Source organism: Musa acuminata, chromosome BXJ1-5, assembly GCF_036884655.1.
Source record: "Musa acuminata AAA Group cultivar baxijiao chromosome BXJ1-5, Cavendish_Baxijiao_AAA, whole genome shotgun sequence".
NCBI classification, from domain to species: domain Eukaryota; kingdom Viridiplantae; phylum Streptophyta; class Magnoliopsida; order Zingiberales; family Musaceae; genus Musa; species Musa acuminata.
This window is the reverse complement of record NC_088331.1, coordinates 41,403,023-41,422,720: the sequence shown is the minus strand read 5'-3', so window position 1 is coordinate 41,422,720 and position 19,698 is coordinate 41,403,023. Positions and strand designations below refer to the sequence as shown.

Genomic DNA, 19,698 nt, shown 5'->3' with positions numbered 1-19,698 from the left:
ATCTAGTTATTAATGTCAACTATAGTGCAAAAACATATACTGGTCTGCTGTAATTAGCTCTCTCATTAATATAAATGACTAACTAGATCATATTGATTGATGTGTTTCATTAAAGAAGTAAAGAAACTGATGGACATACGGATATAGGCAGGAGATGCCTACATTGAGGTACTTCAATTTCCCTAATCAAATTAATCTTGGCCAAAAGAGTGCCTCTTAAGCTGCCTGTTCCTTGGACTCTTTTCTACATAAATATTCTATCTTTGGAGAAGAAATAAATCTATGGATGTTGAAGTTAAAGTTGAAGAAACACTTGGCTGATCTATTATACAAAACTAATCATCCTCCACCAAAGACTGGTTTATGCCACTAATCATGGATATTAATTTTCATATTTATTTCAAGAGAAAAGTAACACGATTTGAAAGATATCATCATAACCAAGAAACATGATACATGTTATATAGTCCAGTAATGGTTTTCTTGTCGCCTGCTCAAAAGAACAAGGTACACAATTGAGCGCATACTAAGCCTACACACCACTATTTTGCCAGTGAACCTGATCTGACAATCCAACGCAATCTATGGAGCGTGGATTCTCTTGTCCACAGGTTGAATCCAAGTCAATAAATCTTGATTTTTTGGGGAGTTCTCAAGTTCTGGCCAACAATATTTTCCTATTGTTGCATGTATCAGATTTAGATTGGAAGGTTGGATCTTCCAAAGGTGTATGATGCTGAGAATCTGTGCAGATTCTCATGATACATAAGCGATTCCTTTGACTGGAGCATGATTTGAGCTGGGTTAGGCCAAACTTGCGATTGGATCAAATAATTTGGGTTCGACATGATAGATTTGGTTGGTTTGATGTCGGATGGCCCTCCATATCTGTTCAGGAACACGGGCGACATGGATGTGAACGACTCTCGTTGTTACACACCAGCACTCAAGCCGCTCTCTTTCCTATTTCACGAGGCTTTTCTGTGTCTCTCCGCTGCTTGCCTTCTCTCTCGTAGTTTGACTCCCCTCTCCGCCGTCGTCGACTCCTGAGGATGTCTGCGGTTCACTTTGTTGCTGTTTCTTCTTCGGCCATCTCGAAATGCCCCAAGAACCATCACTCCCTCCCAGGTCTCTCTCTCTCTCTCTCTCTCTCTCTCTCTCTCTCTCTCTCTCTCTCTCTCTGTGAAATATCAGCATTCGTTTTCTGGGCAATTGGTTCCTTTTTGAGCGTCGACAAGGTAGAAAGAAATTTGTTTTCCTTGTTCTTCCTGAATCTGTTCTGTTAGTTCTATGAATGTGTGCTTTAGGATAAATGCTCAGGGAGTGGTGGGTTGTGGTAAATTTTGATGCTACAGATGGAGGTAAGAGAACGATGTGTGTGTACAAACTTTTTTCTTTCATTGTGATTCGATATTGCTACAGTGGGAGTAAGAAAGGAGAAATTTTATGTTGCTTATAAGCTAAATAAACAATTTAGTGGGTGCAGTTTATAGATTTAACAATTTACAGGCTGAAGAAATCATACCAAAGATGTTGTTCCACCCTCCCACTCTTCCTTTTCAATTAGTTCCTTCTACATTTCCTTAATCTGAACTTGTGATGCTCTGAAAGAGAGCTTTTCGAGTTATTATACCAAAAGTTATGAAGCAATTGTTTTTCATACAAGGTGTCAGAAATTTTCAAGTAATTATAACAATAAATATAATGAGATGCCTTGTTTTACAGGTTCTTTTTTTCTTCTAGTTTGTAGGGATAAAAGAAAGAATGATTGCCAAAGTGATATCCTCAAATACCCAGCCCTTCCTCTTGTATTAACTTCAGTATATCAAAGTGTTTGAATGAAAACACAAGCACCTGCAGTTCGATGTATTTTGCAGTAAAGGTACTACTTGGTTTTGCTTAGTGTTAAAATCTCAGGCTTCTTGCTCCGAGTGCCAGATATTACACTCGAATGTCAAACTTTCAAGTGCTTATGAAGAGTACCATAATCTGCACATACATTCATTAGTATAAATGTAACTGAAGTTGCATAGCTATGCATAGTTTTGACTAAGAAATGGATAAATTTAATTTTTTTGCAGTTTTTAAGTTGATAAATCTTAATCTTCATCTGGTGGCGCAGGATTTTCAGATGTCTTTCCTTTTCCCACTTCCCTTATATGATCTTAGATGAATATGATAGCATCATTGCTTTAACCTGAGCATCATCGCCTATACCTTAGATGAATATGAAATACCCTTCTTACTGTACTAAAATCTGGTAGAGTTAAATCCAAATTCTTATGTCCTGTTATTACCAGTAGTCGCACCACAAAATATTGGTCCATAAATTCCAATTTTTGTTGATCAGATTAAAATTGTACAGAATCTCTATAAGTTTTAATCCTTTTCTTGGTATACATTACTAGGAACAAACTTTCTTGGTTAGAAGCAAAATGGCCTTTCTATTTCTTCATGCCTTGCCGATCCAATTTGGCTACCAGTCTTCAAATCCCCAGCTTGTTAAATTTCTTTCTGAGCATGACCTTAGAGTACCAAGAAATTTTGGAAGAATCTTCTCAATAACTCTGGAAAGTAGCCATGGAGGTTCATGTATAGGAGGTCTTTATAATGGAAGCAGGTTGACAGTTACACCTGTATATTAACCGGCTTTTCCGTACTTGTGATGGTTGTTTATTATTCTATTAGTTGTACTGTTTAGTTGATTTTTGAATATAGATAGAATTCTTGGATAGCTTGGATAGATAGTGTGAAATATCTTATTCAAGTTTCCATTTAATCCTCTTTAGTTAATGAACTTTGTGATGTTTTACAGGCATAGCACCTCTCTCTACTGTTGCTCGTCCAATTTCTCATTCTGCTTTCTGTGGCATATCTTTAAGGATTCCTCCTCCAAAGGTGATTCCAAGAGGAGGGAATTCTTATAATTCAAGGGTGACTATGATGATGGTCAAGCCAGTGATTCAGTTCATCCAAGGAACTGATGAGCAGACTGTACCAGATGTGAGACTAACAAAATCGAGAGATGGTACAAACGGTGTCGCAATATTTAGTTTTGACCAACCTTCTGTTTTTGACTCATCAAGTGAACTCGGAGACATCACTGGATTCTTCATGATTGATGAGGAAGGTGTGCTCCAGTCAGTTGATGTGAGTGCCAAGTTTGTGAATGGAAAGCCTTCAAGAATCGAAGCCAAATATGTGATGCGGAGTCCCCGAGAATGGGATAGATTTATGAGGTTCATGGAGAGGTACTCTCAGGCCAATGGCTTGCAATTTGTCAAGAAGTGAGGCTGCATACATCCTCCATTTTTCATAAATCTGACAAGCAGCTATATTTGAATTATACTATCTAATATTTCAAAGTTTTGTTCAATGATTTTTTTAATGTTTTCTCCTCAAAATTAATGTTACTAACATCAATTGCAAGATGTTGCTCAACATATCAGAGTGATTCCATCTCAATTTGAGTTTGTCTAAGAAAGCTAAGTTCTATTGTAGAATAATATAAACAGGTACATAAAATATGGTATGCTCTTTTTGTTGGTCAGAAACTTAATCTTTTCATGTATTGTCTCTCCATCAAAGGTGATCTGTAAATGATAATTGTGGGTACTCTTACTGCTATGCTCTCTCATCAGTCGATAAAAGACTCTATCATCATAATGTTGGGCTACTTATGGACATGAAGCAAAATTGAGTCTACACCTGAGATAAAACATTCAATTTTGTCAAAGGCCATCTGGTCTTTAGGTCTTTTAGAAACCTAATGTTACTTTTCATTGTATCAGAATCACAGTATGTATGGCAATCAACAATCCTACTCTATTTTCTTGCAGTTCAGATATCTATTAATCTACATGATATTTTTGGACTCTCTAGAGCAGAAAATTTACTACAGATGAAGTGTGAATGTTCATCAGAAGATTACTACATCAAATGAATTCAGAGAACCAAATGTGCTGGAGTAGGATCTGGAATTCCTCATATTACGTGTTAAGTCTTAGAATCGATGTCATAGATTTTGTACAGAGGAAAAGACCCTCATCAGCTTCAAAAGAAGAAAGAAAAAACAAACATGAACACAAGCCCTCATATTCCTTCATCTCCTATCTGCAAAATCCAGAGATAAGCCTTCAAACTTTCAACTAGTTTCTCAATTTGAACTTGATGAAATACAATTAAAGAATTGTTATACTTTTTGCATTCATGTTACATCTATGTACTTACCATCTCTATCCCAAATTGAAGTTAAGCGCTGTTCCTGTTGGAATTGTTCTACAGAATTGTTATACACTTATCAGTTTTGTTTTTTCAAAAGAGAAATATATTAATTAAGTAGTAGAAACACAAAAGGAGCTCTGTAGATTAGAATGCAAAAAATGATACGGCCACTCCCCAATCCAAAAAAAATACCGATATAGTTATAGCTTAGTATATCTAGCTAGCCAATTAACAGTCTTATTCTTCAATTACATTTTGTACAACTTAAAAGAGTAGAGACTGTCTTATCTAACATCTTAATCAGTACCTTCGGATTTCACATGGATCATGTTGAACCTATCTTGTGCAGTCACCTGAAGATCATCTCTCATGACAGCAGTCTCACAAAACAATATATTCCAACTTTCGACCCACCCACATCCAGAAAAAAAAAAAAAAAAAAAAAAAAAACCAGCATTATTTCTTCAAAAAATCCAACACCATCAGACTTATTTGTCACGGTAAAACTATGACAGTTCAACTTTATACATCCAGTTTGAGGTATATACCACAGAACAAGTCGTTGGACTAAACCTTGCCTACAACTATCAAACCTTACCTACAGCTATCAAATTGACTTGTCAGTCAAGATAAGATAAGAATGGCAGATGGCAACTGTAGTCAGTTCATGATGCAAAAGACACTCAAATTTTAGGTTTTAGATATCTCAATCAGCATGCAGCCCTCACTTCACACATTCGCCTAACTTGAATTCTAAATGAATAAAGACAAATTGGTTTGTAGATGGAAAGCATTAATGTCTATCTTCTTATCCCAACGAGGACACTTTTAGTTAAGCCTGATGATGATGATTCTAAAATCGATGTTCATCAACAAATCCGACAATTTTTTTTTTCCGGAGTTGCCTTTCTATTAGTCTCCACATCAGGCAAGCAAGTTTCCATCCTGAAGAACTGTACAATAGGTGATGACTGTGGATCAGAGACTCGAAAATTAAAGCATGAGAATTATAAGAAATCAGTCACAAATAATAAATAATTAATTATGTAAAACATTTTCAACTTTTAGCAGGAATTTTTTATAGCGGGAATTGCTCAAAGGTTTCCCAACCAAATTAACAGAAAAAAAGAATAACGGATACCAACAATTAATTTACACAATGAAAAAAGAGGAGGATTTGAAAATAAATCTGTTGGATACTAGAAAGAGCATACTCCATATTATAAGCAATTGGCACACTTAATGACAACCCCAAGGGTAAAGATTATACATCTCTTCAAAAAATACATGGAAAGGGAAGAAAAGTACCTCTCATTTCTCTTCCTCGGAATCAGACTTTGCAAAAACAGGCTCTGGTTGAGTTTCTGCATATGCAGGGGCAATGAATTTAGGATCCTTTGCAGCAGCATCAGCATATTTAAGTATTGCCTCTCTTGGATCTTCATCCATCCAGGTTTCTTTGATTAAACCACCTTGCTGCAATGATAATTATTAAAACTTGATACATGCAACAAGAACAAGGATAACAAGTAAAAGAAATAAAATAACAGAAATGGTGTTTAACCAAATAACGCATGCCTTCAAAAGGTACTGAGTCAACAAACTGCCTTTGGTCACTCCAACTCTTCCACCAAATCCTGGACCAGTGACAGGAAGTTCAGGCTTGTGTGACTTCATGGGATCTTTTAATGCTTTTTCTCTTAGCCGTTTGCGGCTGGGAGCATCTCTAAATAATGGTAACGCATGTGGGTTGTGAATAACTGGCTGCACCTCGAAATCATCAACAGACTTTTTCCTTGGAGCTCGTCCAACACATACAAGTGCTCCTCTCTGACTTACAGATGAATCATACAGAATATGCGTTCCACCCTCTTTCTTGTCCCCCACTGTTGCAAAAACCTTCAGAAACCACAGCCAACAGCATCATACAATAGTATATTCACAAAACCCTCTCTAAAACAATTAATTTAAGAAATATACAGTCAGATATAGATAATTGCATTTAACAACCACAAAGATTAGAACCAAAAACAAACCTGGTTAATCTTCGGATGCCAAGTACAACGTATAACACTGTATGTTGGAGATATCCCCACCTGTGATACAAGCTCTAGTTTCCTTCGGTCAAAAAAGAACAGTAAACCGCCAGATGTGCCTTCTTTTTCAACAGATGTTCCAGTGAAAATTAATTGCTCATCAGGACTAAATGCAGCATTTGTCTGAGCATAATGGTTTGGAAGATCTGCAAATACTTTAATAGGTGTTCGCATTTGGCGCAGATCCCATATCTATTCAAACATCCAATTATTTAGCTAAACTTTTGCAAAATATAAATGAAAAGTAAAAAAAAATCATCAACTATGGATTGATCTGAATAATAATGTAACATCACCTTCAGTGTACTATCCATGCTTCTCGACAGAAGTACCTGCCCGTCCGTGGAAAACTTAAGCCCAGTAATATCATCACTATGCGCATCGCCAACATGAATATCTGGTCTGCTTCCCCATCCTGGCTTTATGCTCCATAGCTGCAAGAGAAAGCAACTCCATTAGAAACACTAACAGTTTAAAAGAGATGCAATTGAGGCCCCACAAAGTTTGAAGGATAAAAAGATGAAGTTCTATAAAAAATGTTGGCTGACCCCAATTGAACTGCCTTTCTACCTGTATTGATCCATCGCCAATGCCACCAACAATACGTTTGCCATCATGATCCCAAGCACATGCAGTAACTGGAATTCTTAATGGTCTGGCAAGTTTGGGTTTTATCACCTGCAAATAAAAGAGCTTCTTAGATTGGTCATAAAACATCTTACAAACCAAACTATACTGTCATGATCAAGCACATGCTCAAGATATAATTATAATATTTCAAACTTCTAAGAATTGATAACAACAATAAAGACAATTCCTGAATTTGAAACTATGACTTGTTTACAAAAAAGCATTTCATCAAAGTATGAGGTACTAATCGTGGAAATTGTTCCATATTACAGTTGTAGCAAACTCTTTGGATGTCTGAGAAAAACACACTGAATATTGTTCTTTGAGATCATAAGGCAAGAACAAAGATCAATTGAATTCTTGTTTTTTGCCTGCTACAAATGTAAATGTAAAAAGAGGAACATAGACCTGCTTTTGACTTTTGAAGTCGGCAACATCCCAAATACGCAAGGATCCATCTTCTGAAGAAGTCAAAATAGTCTCCTTTGATTTTGGGTTCCATTCTCCACCAGTCAATCCTGATATATGCCCCTTGGTGTTCTTCAAGTCACGTATATACATGTCTCCCTTTATAAACTCACCCAAGGTAAGCCCATCTCGGTCATAGATCTGACATACAGGTTATATTTCTTGTCAAAGAAGGGCTGTATATTTTAAATATCCCCAAAAGTGGTCTGATTGCTTTGTAGATTAAGGACAGAATCTACCTTAGCCTGTGCAGAACCTGTTACACACAAAAAACGATCTGAGGTTGGACTCCAACTTAAACTTCGGACTTGATGTCCCTCAAATGGCTCCAGTTGTCTGAAAGATTGCAACTTGGAATTCATTCCTTGGAAGTCATACATGCGGACGGTATAATCATAGCTACCAGTGAGGACTCTTGATCCTGAATGATCAACAGCAAGAGCTGAGACAACCTACAGAAAAAAGAAATAATTAGTCAGGCACTAAAACATGTATGGATTGAAGCCATAACAAAAGCTTAGCTTCACAGGAATAATCTTGCAATTTATTTTGAAATCTAATTGCTAAAAAGACTCTAGCATACAGACACTAACGAAGCCGTCATTTAGAATATTCATATTCTACTAGCACAATATTCTTATTCTTTTAAAAAAGCTTGACTAAGAAAACATGATATATGACTCATTGACTCATCAGTGTTGAACTTATGAAAGGTTTAAATGAGAATCAACATGGGAACTAATTTAGCAATAAAAAAACAATGATTATACAGAGCGGACGATTTGAATGTGTTCTTTAATGAATATTGTCAAACAATGACTTTATTTGACCTTTCTACTCCATGGTAGGCATAAACAAAAGATAACGGGGAAAATCATCAGATTTTTTTTGAATAAGCAACAGATAGCACAGGAAAAGCCAAACAAAGCATATTATATCACAAACACAAGGAGTTGTTTCTTATAAGGACTGCATATTGGTACTCCAAGTGATGCTAATAAAAATCCTTTAAAGTGTGTGTACCGCTTTCTCGTTATTGCAATTTTCTTCCCAGAAGCTGAGAAAATATGTGCATAATGTTCTATTAATTTTCGATTATAACCCAATTCTCTGGTTAAGCTAAAAAACAGTGTATAATTTGCTGTCAATAGGCAGGCAAAGATGTTGAGACTCTTGGCACAGCCAGAAAATATTATTTGATTTGTAGCTAAGACTTTCTTTTGGTTTATGCTTTAGGATCTTCTTGCAAGATATTTCTCAAAAGAAGAAATGCGAACGAAGAAGAAGCTACAAAGAGTAAAACCATACCTTAGTATGCCCTTTGAGGACGATCTCGTTACTGAGGGGAATCCGAGGCAAATCCTCCATATCGCCATCCAATTCGGACGACTCCGACTCATCATCCGAATCATTTTGCTCCGAGGACGACGGTGGGGGCCGCGGTGGCCCGATTATCAACCCGTCATCCCCCTCCTCCGACCCCGCTGCCATCGGCGGCGGCGGCGGCGGAGGCCCGATCATGGTGCCGTCATCCTCGTCCTCCGCCGAAACCCTGGACTCATCCGCGGCGCGGCTTGAACCAGCCCTTCCAGGCTCGAAAACCTCTCTGCGGGGGCCGTGGTCGGGCCGGGAGTCAGGGTTAGGGTTCGGGAAGGAGGCGGCAGGGTTAGCGGAAGAGGTGCTCCGGCGCGTGGCGGAGTGGGCGCCAGAGGTATGGGGTTGGGGCTTGGAGGGCTTCCCGAAGGAGAGCGGGAACTGAGCACGCATCGCCTCGTCCAAGTCCTCCATTTCCTGCTTCTCCCTCGTGTCGCACTCTTTCTGGAGGAGTCGGGGGAACGATGGTCCAATTTAGTTGCCCAGTTAGGATCCGGATCCGATAGCTTATTGCTTTGACGGTATCAATTTTAATTTAATCGTTATTTGAGAGTAATTGGCCACACAGTAGTTAAAAATATAAAAAAAAGAAAAAATAAATGTTTTATCGATGACATCTTACTTCCCTCTCTTTTAATGCCTCGAACGAACAAATGTGGCCTGGACTTTGTCTGTATTATAATCATACCTACCATATTCAGATTGCGCAGAATACATACATTTGATATTTTGTTTTTGATGAAACAAACAGCCTCTCAAAATAATCATACAAGTGGAGAACTCAAAGCTTAAGCGTGTCTTCCGTCTCCATGACTCCGGCGGCAGGCATGGGTTCTTCTCTACTCGCCGGACGTTACGGAACACAAAGATAATCATACAAGTGGAGAACTCAAAGCTCAAACGTGTCTTCCGTCTCCATGACTCCGGCGGTAGGCAGGGGTTCTTCTCTACTCGCCGGAGGTTACGGAACACAAAGATAAACATACAAGTGGAGAACTCAAAGCTTAAACGTGTCTTCCGTGTCCATGACTCCGGCGGCAGGCAGGGGTTCTTCTCTACTCGCCGGAGGTTACGGAACACAAAGATAATCATACAAGTGGAGAACTCAAAGCTCAAACATGTCTTCCGTCTCCATGACTCCGGCGGCAGGCAGGGGTTCTTCTCTACTCGCCCGAGGTTACGGAACACAAAAATAATCATACAAGTGGAGAACTCAAAGCTAAAACGTGTCTTCCGTCTCCATGACTCCGGCGGCAGGCAGGGGTTCTTCTCTACTCGCCGGAGGTTACGGAACACAAAGATGTGGAAGGCCATGCTTGCGCCCGTCATCGCACCACCGACGTCTGCAATCGAGGAGCTTCTCAAATGCAGGAGTACGGTAAGTTTTAGAACACATTTGAAATATAAAAATTAATATTTATGAAATTATTTTAAAATCATTTTTGATCGGAATGTTATATTAAAAACATTTAAATACCAATGATATCTTATAATAACATTACTATTTTTATATTTATGGGATATTAATATTATTTTTAAATTTTTAATGTACCCTATAATATTATCTAAAATTATAAGATTATCAATATATAATAGAGTTTCTAATTCTCATCTCCTAATCCTCTCTCTCTCTCTCTCTCTCTCTCTCTCTCTCTATTTTCTGTGTCGTACATTTTCTCATAAATTTAAAATTTTATTTACTTATTTTTAAAGATTATTTTACATTCATTTATATGATTAATTTTCAATTTATTCTATATCTAGACCATATATTTTTAAAATATTACATATATTCATGTCTTTTATTTTGTTTATTTATATATTAATTTAAATAAAATAATATTTACTTTTAAAGAAATGTTAAAAAAATATTATTAGAATAAAATATTTAATAGACTTTTGAAATATAATTTTATCAAACAACACTTATAGCACATTTAAAACACACTTTTCGTCAATTATGCACTCGATACTCACAATATTTCATAACAATATATTTACTAAACTCTTTTTTGAACTACATATTAAAAATACGTTGCCAAACACAACTTATAATCCTCATGCAATATAGTTAAGTTAGTTCATTACCACGAGACAATTATAACAAATTAAACTTTGACAAATTCTTTCCTGCGTTCTTGATCTTTGAACTGAGTATTACTGATGAGTCAACTAACTAATAACACTCATAAGGTCTAAGACAATTATACTCATTATTCATTTTCGATGTGGGACTAATAAGATCGGGATCATCCTTTCATACTCGAGCCCTCTCACCCTGCCCAAATGCTACGTCGGTTCTGATACCAAATGTCAGAACCCGAGTCTGATGAATCAACCGGCCAATAACTCAATTTTGGTCCTTCAACAACGAACCAAAATGCTAACTAGGAGTTAACATAGTGGGACTAATATAAGTCAATCATACTCATTGTCCACTTCTATGGGACTAATAGGATGTTACAGTAGCAATATGAAATTATATTATTAATCATCTTTCAATTACTTATTTATAATAGTAATATAATTTTCTGTTTCACTCCAATGCAATAAAAAACTAGCTTAAACCAATCGATAAAACATAAGCTACTAATTTAATATGGAGATAATTATTTATAAATCTTTTTCGGTTATTTATAACCCCAAGTTAAGAAGTAGAGGAGAGAATGATCGCATAAAAACTAAGTGTAAAATTGAAAGAAAATAACCTCTTTTACTTATTAAGGTAAAGCCATAACAATGAGATATGAAATAATGAAAATAGAAACATAAAAGAAAGCTTATGTGTATGTAAAAACATAAGTTATTTTTGGACAGTATATCGATGCTCTTGATAGGCTGCGATCACTGTCGGTCTTCAGTCTTCTCCTTCTCTCTTTGTTGCGAGAACATCTTCCTAAGGTTTGGATAGTAGATAGTAGGTGTTGAAGACTTCTCACAATAGCTATACAAACCTTCGGGTAGAGCTTTGGGCCGTTGGAATGTGAAAATAAAGGTTGTGATCGAAAAAAGTTTGCTGTAGTGATGCAGAATTCTTCTTTCTCTTCTCCTTGCTACAAAACTATGATTGGTTGGCTCTTTACTAAAGGCTTTCTTAATTCTCCTTAGATGTGAGCACACCTCTTATTTTATTGGGAGAGAGGTGCTCTAAGTCTTTAAGGTGTAAAGACTTTTTCTCGTGGGGCATAGCGATTGGGATTTCCCTCGTAAAACTTTCCTTGTAGGGTTTACTTGGTGGCTACCCCTATTTGGATGAAGATTGTCCTAATTATATTGCTATAACAACAACTTAGATTGAGATAAGAGGATTATTGTTTCTTAGGCTTGGGCTTTATTTGATCAAATAAGGATGAATAGTATTGAGATTATCCTTGATCATGGCTCCACCAATTGAGTAATTCACATCCTATTGAATCTTATTTTGAAGTTAGGGATACTATGACTTATTGGACTTAGTTAGTGCTAGTGGACTTCTTCTCGATGATAGTGTCCTTCTCAAGGGGCTTCTTTTGGACAGTCCCCAAGTCTTCGACATATAGCAACATCTTAATTGACTCATCATCTGCATGGAAGGCTCAAATGGCTTTAAGTTCTTAATGTTCACAACTGAATATATCTCTATGTAGGGTGATAAATCGAGTTGACATACATTATCTTTAATTTACTTCGAGATTTTGATCGGTCTACATCAGATAGGCTTTAGCTTCTTTCCTTTTCATTTAAGTCATTTTTTCCTAAGGTATTGTCATACAAGGTCTCTTTTATAGAATCATCTTTCAACATGATATTAATCATGTCATTCTTTATATTTTTATTGGCTTGGTTGAAGTTGCTTCTCAACCTCCTAATTCACCTTGATAATGTTCGTCAAAAATTTTTGAGCTTGTTGTGTTGCATTGTTTTTGTTATTAATCGATCATGAAATACAAATCAAAAGAACTTTTAGGTAAATAACCTAAGCATACCTCAACCAGTGATTTATTGATAGAACTATACACTACCTAATTGAAAGCAAATTGAAGGTACGGTAAGCTTTCATCCCATGTCTTTCGGTGTCGAGGGTTGTATTCTCGAAAGAGATAAATTATGGTATGATTTATTATTTTGGTTTGGCCATCAGTTTGCTGATGGAAGGCTATGCTTTTTTTTAGTTTAGTATCTATCATGGTCCAAAATGAACTCTGAAAGCTACTCAAGAAATGCTTATCACGGTCAGACACGACAAAACTCGAAAGGCCAAAGTGTGTCCATATGTGTTTGAAGAATAATTAGGTTGTTCCTTCTCGAGTGATTATCTTCTTACGGGGCATGAGTACCACCATCTTTGAGAATCTATTGACAATATAAATAGATAGTCGTATCCTAATCTTTTCATAGGTAGACCTCTAAAAAAATCCATAGATATGCTCTCCAATGGTTACGATGGAATGAGTAACGGAGTATACAATCCCAATTTTTGATTGACTGACTTTAAAGTATCATAAATGATATATCCTCACACGAATTAAGCTATGTCTTACTGTATCTAGGGCTAGTAATGTAACATCCCCCATTTTTTAAAAATTTAGTAAATGCTTGTTTGTAAATATGAGGATTATTTAATAATTTTTTTATATTAAATAATATTATATTAAAAGTTCATGGCTAGGGACCTAAGAGTAAATATTAGAAATTTGATATGATTTATGAAAGATTCAGATTTAAGTTAAAGAAAAAGAAATGATGGATATGTGTCACTAGCTAACTTAAGGTTGGTGCCACCTCTGTTTATTCTAAGGATGATACATAGGCCTCTTTCATGCATGCTTGCCACCTTGCAAGCTTTGTATTAGCTAAACCTAATGCAATTAGAGAAGAAACTAAAGGAAAGCTTAACTAAAGAAGCTTTGCTTGAGGTTTTGCATCAACTCCCTACATTTGGGACCCAAAATTTTCTAAGGTAAATGTTCTAACCCCATCCTATAGAAATCTTAATCTTTATTTTCATTTTAATCCTTCATAAATCGAAAGATTTTAGCTTAGCACCAAACCTTTCTTTCGTTTTAATACAAAGCCATAAATCTGTAATTTTTCGATAATCTGACATCTATACATTGTTTTGGATCTAACTTTTAGCATTAAACTCTTATTTAGGCAAAGCCTAATCCATTTGAAAGTAGACTTAAAGATATTTATTTTGATATTGAGATTAAATGATTTGGAGTTTAAATGCATAGAATATTTCTATTTTAATTAACCCTACAGATTTTACAAAGGACTGTAATTTTTGACATCTTATTGCTTAACTGCTTATAACTTTCTGCTTAGAACTCAGATTCATACAAAGTATAATTTATTCGAAATTAAATCAAAATCTGTACTTACCTGATTTGAAAATTTTAAAGTACAATTACAAACTGAAACATCTGTTTTCATCAACCTTGTGGACTCAGTAAAACAGAGTTGATGTTTTCAAACCTTTAGCTACGAAATTATTTGTAACTCCCTACAATAAACTCCAATTTATGCAAACTTGATTTCCTAAAATATAGATTAATATATCTTCCGAATAACGCCTATTTTGTATAAATTTGAGTATAATTGGTTATCCAAATAATTCATACAATGCCTCTCAAATTCTACCAGAATCGAGCTTTGGTCCATTTTGGTTCTTTTTGTTTCTCAGGATAGCCTATCACTCACTAAAATGTTCAAATTTGGCTAAGGTAGTGGAAAGCTAGAAGGTTTTGGGGCAAATCTTTCGTACTTGATAAGTTGATGTCGTATAAGTTTCTTTTGTGTATATCAACGACAAATCTAGGTTAATGTATCTTATAAATATTTGAAAAGTACCCCTCATATCGGGATTTTGGAAATGTTAAGTTTAAATTATGTAATTATATGAATATATGGTACATGTTGGTTTTGTGATTGTATAGATTCCCATGCTTATGTATTTATGATATGGTTAGGGTTTAGTTGAGTTGGCTTTGAATTTTGTGAATCATTAAGTGATATGGTATATGATTTTAAATTACACAAGTCTCATGGATTATGGAATATATGGAAATGACTTAAATGTTTTCTCAGTATCCTCAAATGTGTGATCGGATCCTGAAATAGATTGTTGTTGAATTATAATATAATAAATTCGGGGGGTGTGATAAATAAACATATCATTGTAGGTTCATCAACAACTTATTCATATCGAAGTATCTCGTGACTTTTGACGAGTATGCTTCTTGCATTTAATTCATGCGATCTGCTTTCTTTGGTACATAAAACTGTATACCTCCGTAGAGCGGTCCTCATTAGAGTATAAATTTTATATTGGTTCTTGCTTAACTTTCTCTATATTGTCTTTGAATTCTAGGTCTTTCATGTATATGTCTGTATAATCCTTGTGAAAACTAAGTATGACCTACATGTGCATAGATAAGCAAAGACTTACGATCGAGGGTCATGATAACATGTCGGCTAGCTTGTTTTGTACTCCCTTTTTATACTTAATCACTATGTTGAATTAGTACATATATGAGATCCACTTCATGTGTCATGTTTGTTGCAATTTGGTTTGCGTCTAAAGGTATTGATCACTTGATATAGCGTAAGTAATTCTTTGTCATAAGTTGTTTAATTCTTTTGAGATCCTTAGGACATATAAGAGTGATTTTTCATGAGTCGGCCATCTTGTATCAAAATAGCCCCCATCGTGTATCTCGACTCATCTGTCTCTAACCCAAAAGGTTACTACAAATTCAATACGGCTAGTATTAGTATCTTATTGATTTTCCTCTTTAGTAAGTGGAACATATCTTCATGTTTTTTGGTTCAGTCAAATATTTAACCTATTTTGGTGAGGGAATATAAAGGGACAACGAGTATAAAGAAGTTTTAAATGAACTTACGTAAGCATTGGCATGGACCTAGAGAGCTATGAACTTTTGTGACCATCTTAGTTTTGGCCACTTTCGGATCACTTTGACCTTGTAGATTGATTTGGATTCTTCCTCCACCAATGATGAAGCCTAGGTAGATGAGGTTTCTTTTGCTAAATTTACACTTATTTGGGTTGAGCCTCAGTTGGTACTTCACCAAAAGCTTGAACACTTTTTTGGACATACTCAATATGCTCTTTTTGTGCTAAAGATGAAGATGTTATTAAGGTAGACGATAATGAAATCTTCAATATAAGGCATAGCACATTATTCATGGGTCACATGAAGGTTGCTGGTCCATTGTAAAGGCATCACCAACCACTTCAATAATTCTTGCCTTGTCTTGAACACTATTTCTTTAGGTATATTTTCTCATATTCGAATTTGATGATATCCTAATTTAAGATCTTGCTTTAAGAAAACCATGATAAGTAGTAGTTGGTCTAACAAGTCATCAATCTATAGTAGCGAGTATCGGTTCTTTACCATGATCTTGTTTAAGGCATGATAGTCGATACACAAGCACTAACCTTCATCTTTCTTTGGTACCATCACCATTGGTGAGTCATAAGGGAAACTACTCGGCTAAATGATGTCACTCTTGATAAGCTTAGCAACTTATCTCTAGATTTCTTTACTTTCATCATCGAACTCCTGTACATGCTAAGATTCAACAAAGGGGCATGGGAGATAAGCTAGATTTCATGCTTCATTACACGTTGTGGGGGAAGTTTATTGTGTTCTTCAAAGAGCTTTAAGTACTTATTGATAAGCTATTGTAGGCCTTCATCTTCTATGATTTCATGGGCCAATGCTAAGGCTAATGTTTGTGTTGTTGCGGTAATCAATTGGATGATCAAGAGCTCAATCTTTCGGCATGCATTCACCATCCTCTTTACTTGAGCAATCATCACTTGGTCAATTAGCAGTCCAATTCAATCCTTTTTATTGATGAACTTATTTTTATCCTTCAAGAACATATATTGTTGGGGGCAACAATGATAGATGACTTCTTAGCCCCACAAATATAGACTCGAGAAAAAAACTTAAACATATATTGAGGGGCATTACCTCACATGTCACCTCATCAATGTACTTATTAGTGATCATAAATTTGAATGTGCACTAATGATCTATCCTCATCTTGATGTCTTTGTGGATCCACTCTAGCAAATATGGTTTTGGATGAGAAGTGGTCTCTGGTCCAAATCTTTGCACTAAGCTTATCGAGATGAAATTCTTTTAGCTTTTGGTGTCGACAATTGTATTGATGGCCTCTTATTTCACTTGGATCTTGAGAGTAAATAATTTTTCTCAAACTTTTGGAATAGGGGTTGGATTTGAGTCTGTAGCTTTTAGTCTAGCCTTCAATGATAGATTCAGATCTAAGTGTAAAACTAATGCTAGTTTGATTTGATCATCTCCTATAGTAGCAATCACCATACATCGATTTTGATTATTCTTCTTCCACTTCTTCGAAATGAGTTCAAGGTGAACCTTCCAACACGTCTTCGATGTATGATATACAATTTTATAGTAATTGCATAACAAATCATTTTCTTTTAGAAGAATATATAGTTTTACTACTCTTGGTCTTATATTTTAAGTGCTTCCCTTTTGCTTTCTTCATATTCTTCTCGGTGTGGGTTCGATTCTTTTTCTCAATCATCACTATCATCATGCTTACTATTGCGATGTTGTGAGTTTTGAAGAGCCCCAATTCTATGTTTATCTAGGCATGGAGGCTAGTGATGTATTTCATCATTATCGAGTGATTGTTGAGGAAAATATGGAGTGTTATAGCTTTTTGTTAAAACTCGATGGTGTATTCTTACGTAGGTTGATCCCTTAGCATATGTAGTGCCACTTCCTCCATCTTCCTTCAATGTACTCCATAGGATAGAATTCATCTTGTATGAGCTTTTTGAATTACGTCCATGATATGTCTTCATCATTGTTGGTTCAAAGATAATTTTTTTGTCAGATAAGAATATGTCTGATAAACTTAAGTTGCAAGCATCACCCTATCCTCGATGTTATAGTCATATAGATAGAAATAAGGATTAAGTTGATCTATCCATGAGTCTAATATCTCAGTATTAATCTAGTTATCATAGGATAGTATGTCAATGCGAGCCTCGGTGCGAAAGAGTCGAGTTCTTGCTGTGATGTTATATGCAACGTCTTTTTCATAGTTGCGCATCTCGGATGGAGACAACTCTCTCTCTCCTTTGTCGCGACATTCTTTACTCAGCTATTCGTTGTTATAGAATTATTTTAGGCTTGCATCTAACAAATGACGATCTCCATCTGTTGGGCTAGTACTATCATTTGGACAGTAAAGTTAGCCATAGCTGTTGGGTTATCGATCGTCATCCCATTAGTGTTTCCTCTTTTGGGTGATCATGGCATGAACTCCAACTCTTGTAGATCTTCACTTGACTTTTTGTATCCATGTCTCATGATCACCATTCATAAGAACATTGCTATGATATTATCTAATCTGTATAAGGTTCGAGTTTGACAATCCGTTGACTCGATACTATCTTTCGAATAAAAGTTTTGACGAATAAGACTTGAAAAACCAAGCATAAAATCGAAAGAAAATAACCTCTATTATTTGTTAAGTTAAAATCATAACTATGAGAATTGAAATAATGAAGATAGAAGCATGAAAGAAAGCTTATAGGTGCATGAAAACGTAGGTTGTTTTTAGACAATATGTTAGTGCTCTCGGCAAGATGCGATCACTACTAGTCTTTGGTCTCTTCGTATATGTACTATTAGAACCTCCTCCTAAGGTTTAGATGGATAGTAGACGTTGAGGACTTTTCACAATAGTTAGACGAAGCTTTGGGGTAGAGCTTTTAGATATTGGAATGTGAGGAATAAGGCTACAGTTAGAATAAGTTGGCTGCAGTAGTGCAGAATTCTTTCCTCTTCTCTTTGCTGCTCTAAGGCTATAAAACTAGGGCCAATTGACTCTTTACTAAAGGCTTTCATAATTTCTTTTAAATGTGGACACACCCCTTGTTTTATAAGGAGAGAGGTATCCTAAATTCTTATGATTTAAGAACTTTCCTTATAAGACATGACAATTAGGGTTTTCCTTATATGACTTTTTCTTGTGGGTGCATGCATCCCTCTTGCTTAGTAGCTATCCTTGTTTGGATGATGAATAGTCTTATCCAAATCCTATTATGACTTGATTGAGGTGAGAAGATTGTTGTTTCTTGGACTAGGGTTTTGTTTGATTAAACAGGGTTGAATAGTATTGAGATCATTCCTTATGCATAAAATAATTAAAAAAAAGATGATAGAATGAGATGACTTAAAGATCAAATAGTAGAAGGTTAGAAATAGTTTTTGATATTTGTTATAATGATTTAATATTTTTAGTATTATTAACATCTTGTAATAACACTAAAGTCAATTGTATTAACCCAAGAGAGCTGATGGTAGGAGTGTACAAGCAAGGGTTGTGGGGAAGGAATATATATATATATATATATATATATAGGGATTATGAATAGTAAATATTATTTTATTATTTTTTTTAAAAAAAATATGAATAGTAAACTTCATTTAAGATTTTTTATAGGTAGTAGGTAGTTCAACCTAACATATAGAATATTATAGGACCCTTTGTCGTACATTTGTTCCGAGTAAGTAAATTATATCAGTTTACTATTATTAATTATTAACGAAGGATTTTATCTAGTAATGCTTGTGCCGATCTCCAATTACGTTGGTCAAACAACGAATTTGTTTACACATTTTGTTCGTTACTAATTTGTTTTCTTTCTGTGCAGATCCTTCATGTTATGAACATGAGAAGACTGATCTTTGTAAGTAGGGAATATCATGCAACTTAAGTCACTAAAATCAGCTAAGTCTATGATATTAAAGTCATTAAAATCAGTTAAGTCTATGATATTACCATAGATGTTGTAGTCCTTCAGAGATGTTCCTGATCAATAGTCGACGAG

The 19,698-nt window shown here is 35.6% G+C and overlaps 2 protein-coding genes across 3 annotated transcripts; one reads left to right on the top strand and one right to left on the bottom strand.

Moving 5' to 3' along the window:
• The first annotated feature begins 937 nt into the window (after window positions 1-937).
• Window positions 938-3,376, top strand: LOC135674333 (photosystem II reaction center PSB28 protein, chloroplastic-like). The gene is made up of 2 exons (XM_065184095.1): window positions 938-1,128; window positions 2,816-3,376. The coding sequence occupies exons 1-2, from the start codon at window positions 1,053-1,055 to the stop codon at window positions 3,289-3,291; spliced, it is 552 nt and encodes a 183-aa protein (XP_065040167.1). The 5' UTR covers window positions 938-1,052; the 3' UTR covers window positions 3,292-3,376.
• Window positions 3,377-3,960: 584 nt separating this feature from the next.
• On the bottom strand, window positions 3,961-9,259 carry LOC135674332 (uncharacterized). Of its 2 annotated transcripts, XR_010513588.1 has the most exons (10): window positions 8,727-9,259; window positions 7,658-7,870; window positions 7,359-7,559; window positions 6,891-6,998; window positions 6,617-6,754; window positions 6,261-6,512; window positions 5,803-6,123; window positions 5,533-5,700; window positions 4,231-4,278; window positions 3,961-4,113 (listed from the first exon to the last, which is right to left on the bottom strand). XR_010513588.1 is itself a non-coding variant. In XM_065184094.1 (9 exons), the coding sequence occupies exons 1-8, from the start codon at window positions 9,204-9,206 to the stop codon at window positions 5,536-5,538; spliced, it is 1,878 nt and encodes a 625-aa protein (XP_065040166.1). In that variant the 5' UTR covers window positions 9,207-9,259; the 3' UTR covers window positions 4,713-5,177; window positions 5,533-5,535. The 2 variants fall into 2 exon arrangements, 1 of the variants encoding a protein (XP_065040166.1); XM_065184094.1 differs by lacking the exons at window positions 3,961-4,113; window positions 4,231-4,278 and adding an exon at window positions 4,713-5,177.
• Between the last annotated feature and the right edge of the window lie 10,439 nt (window positions 9,260-19,698).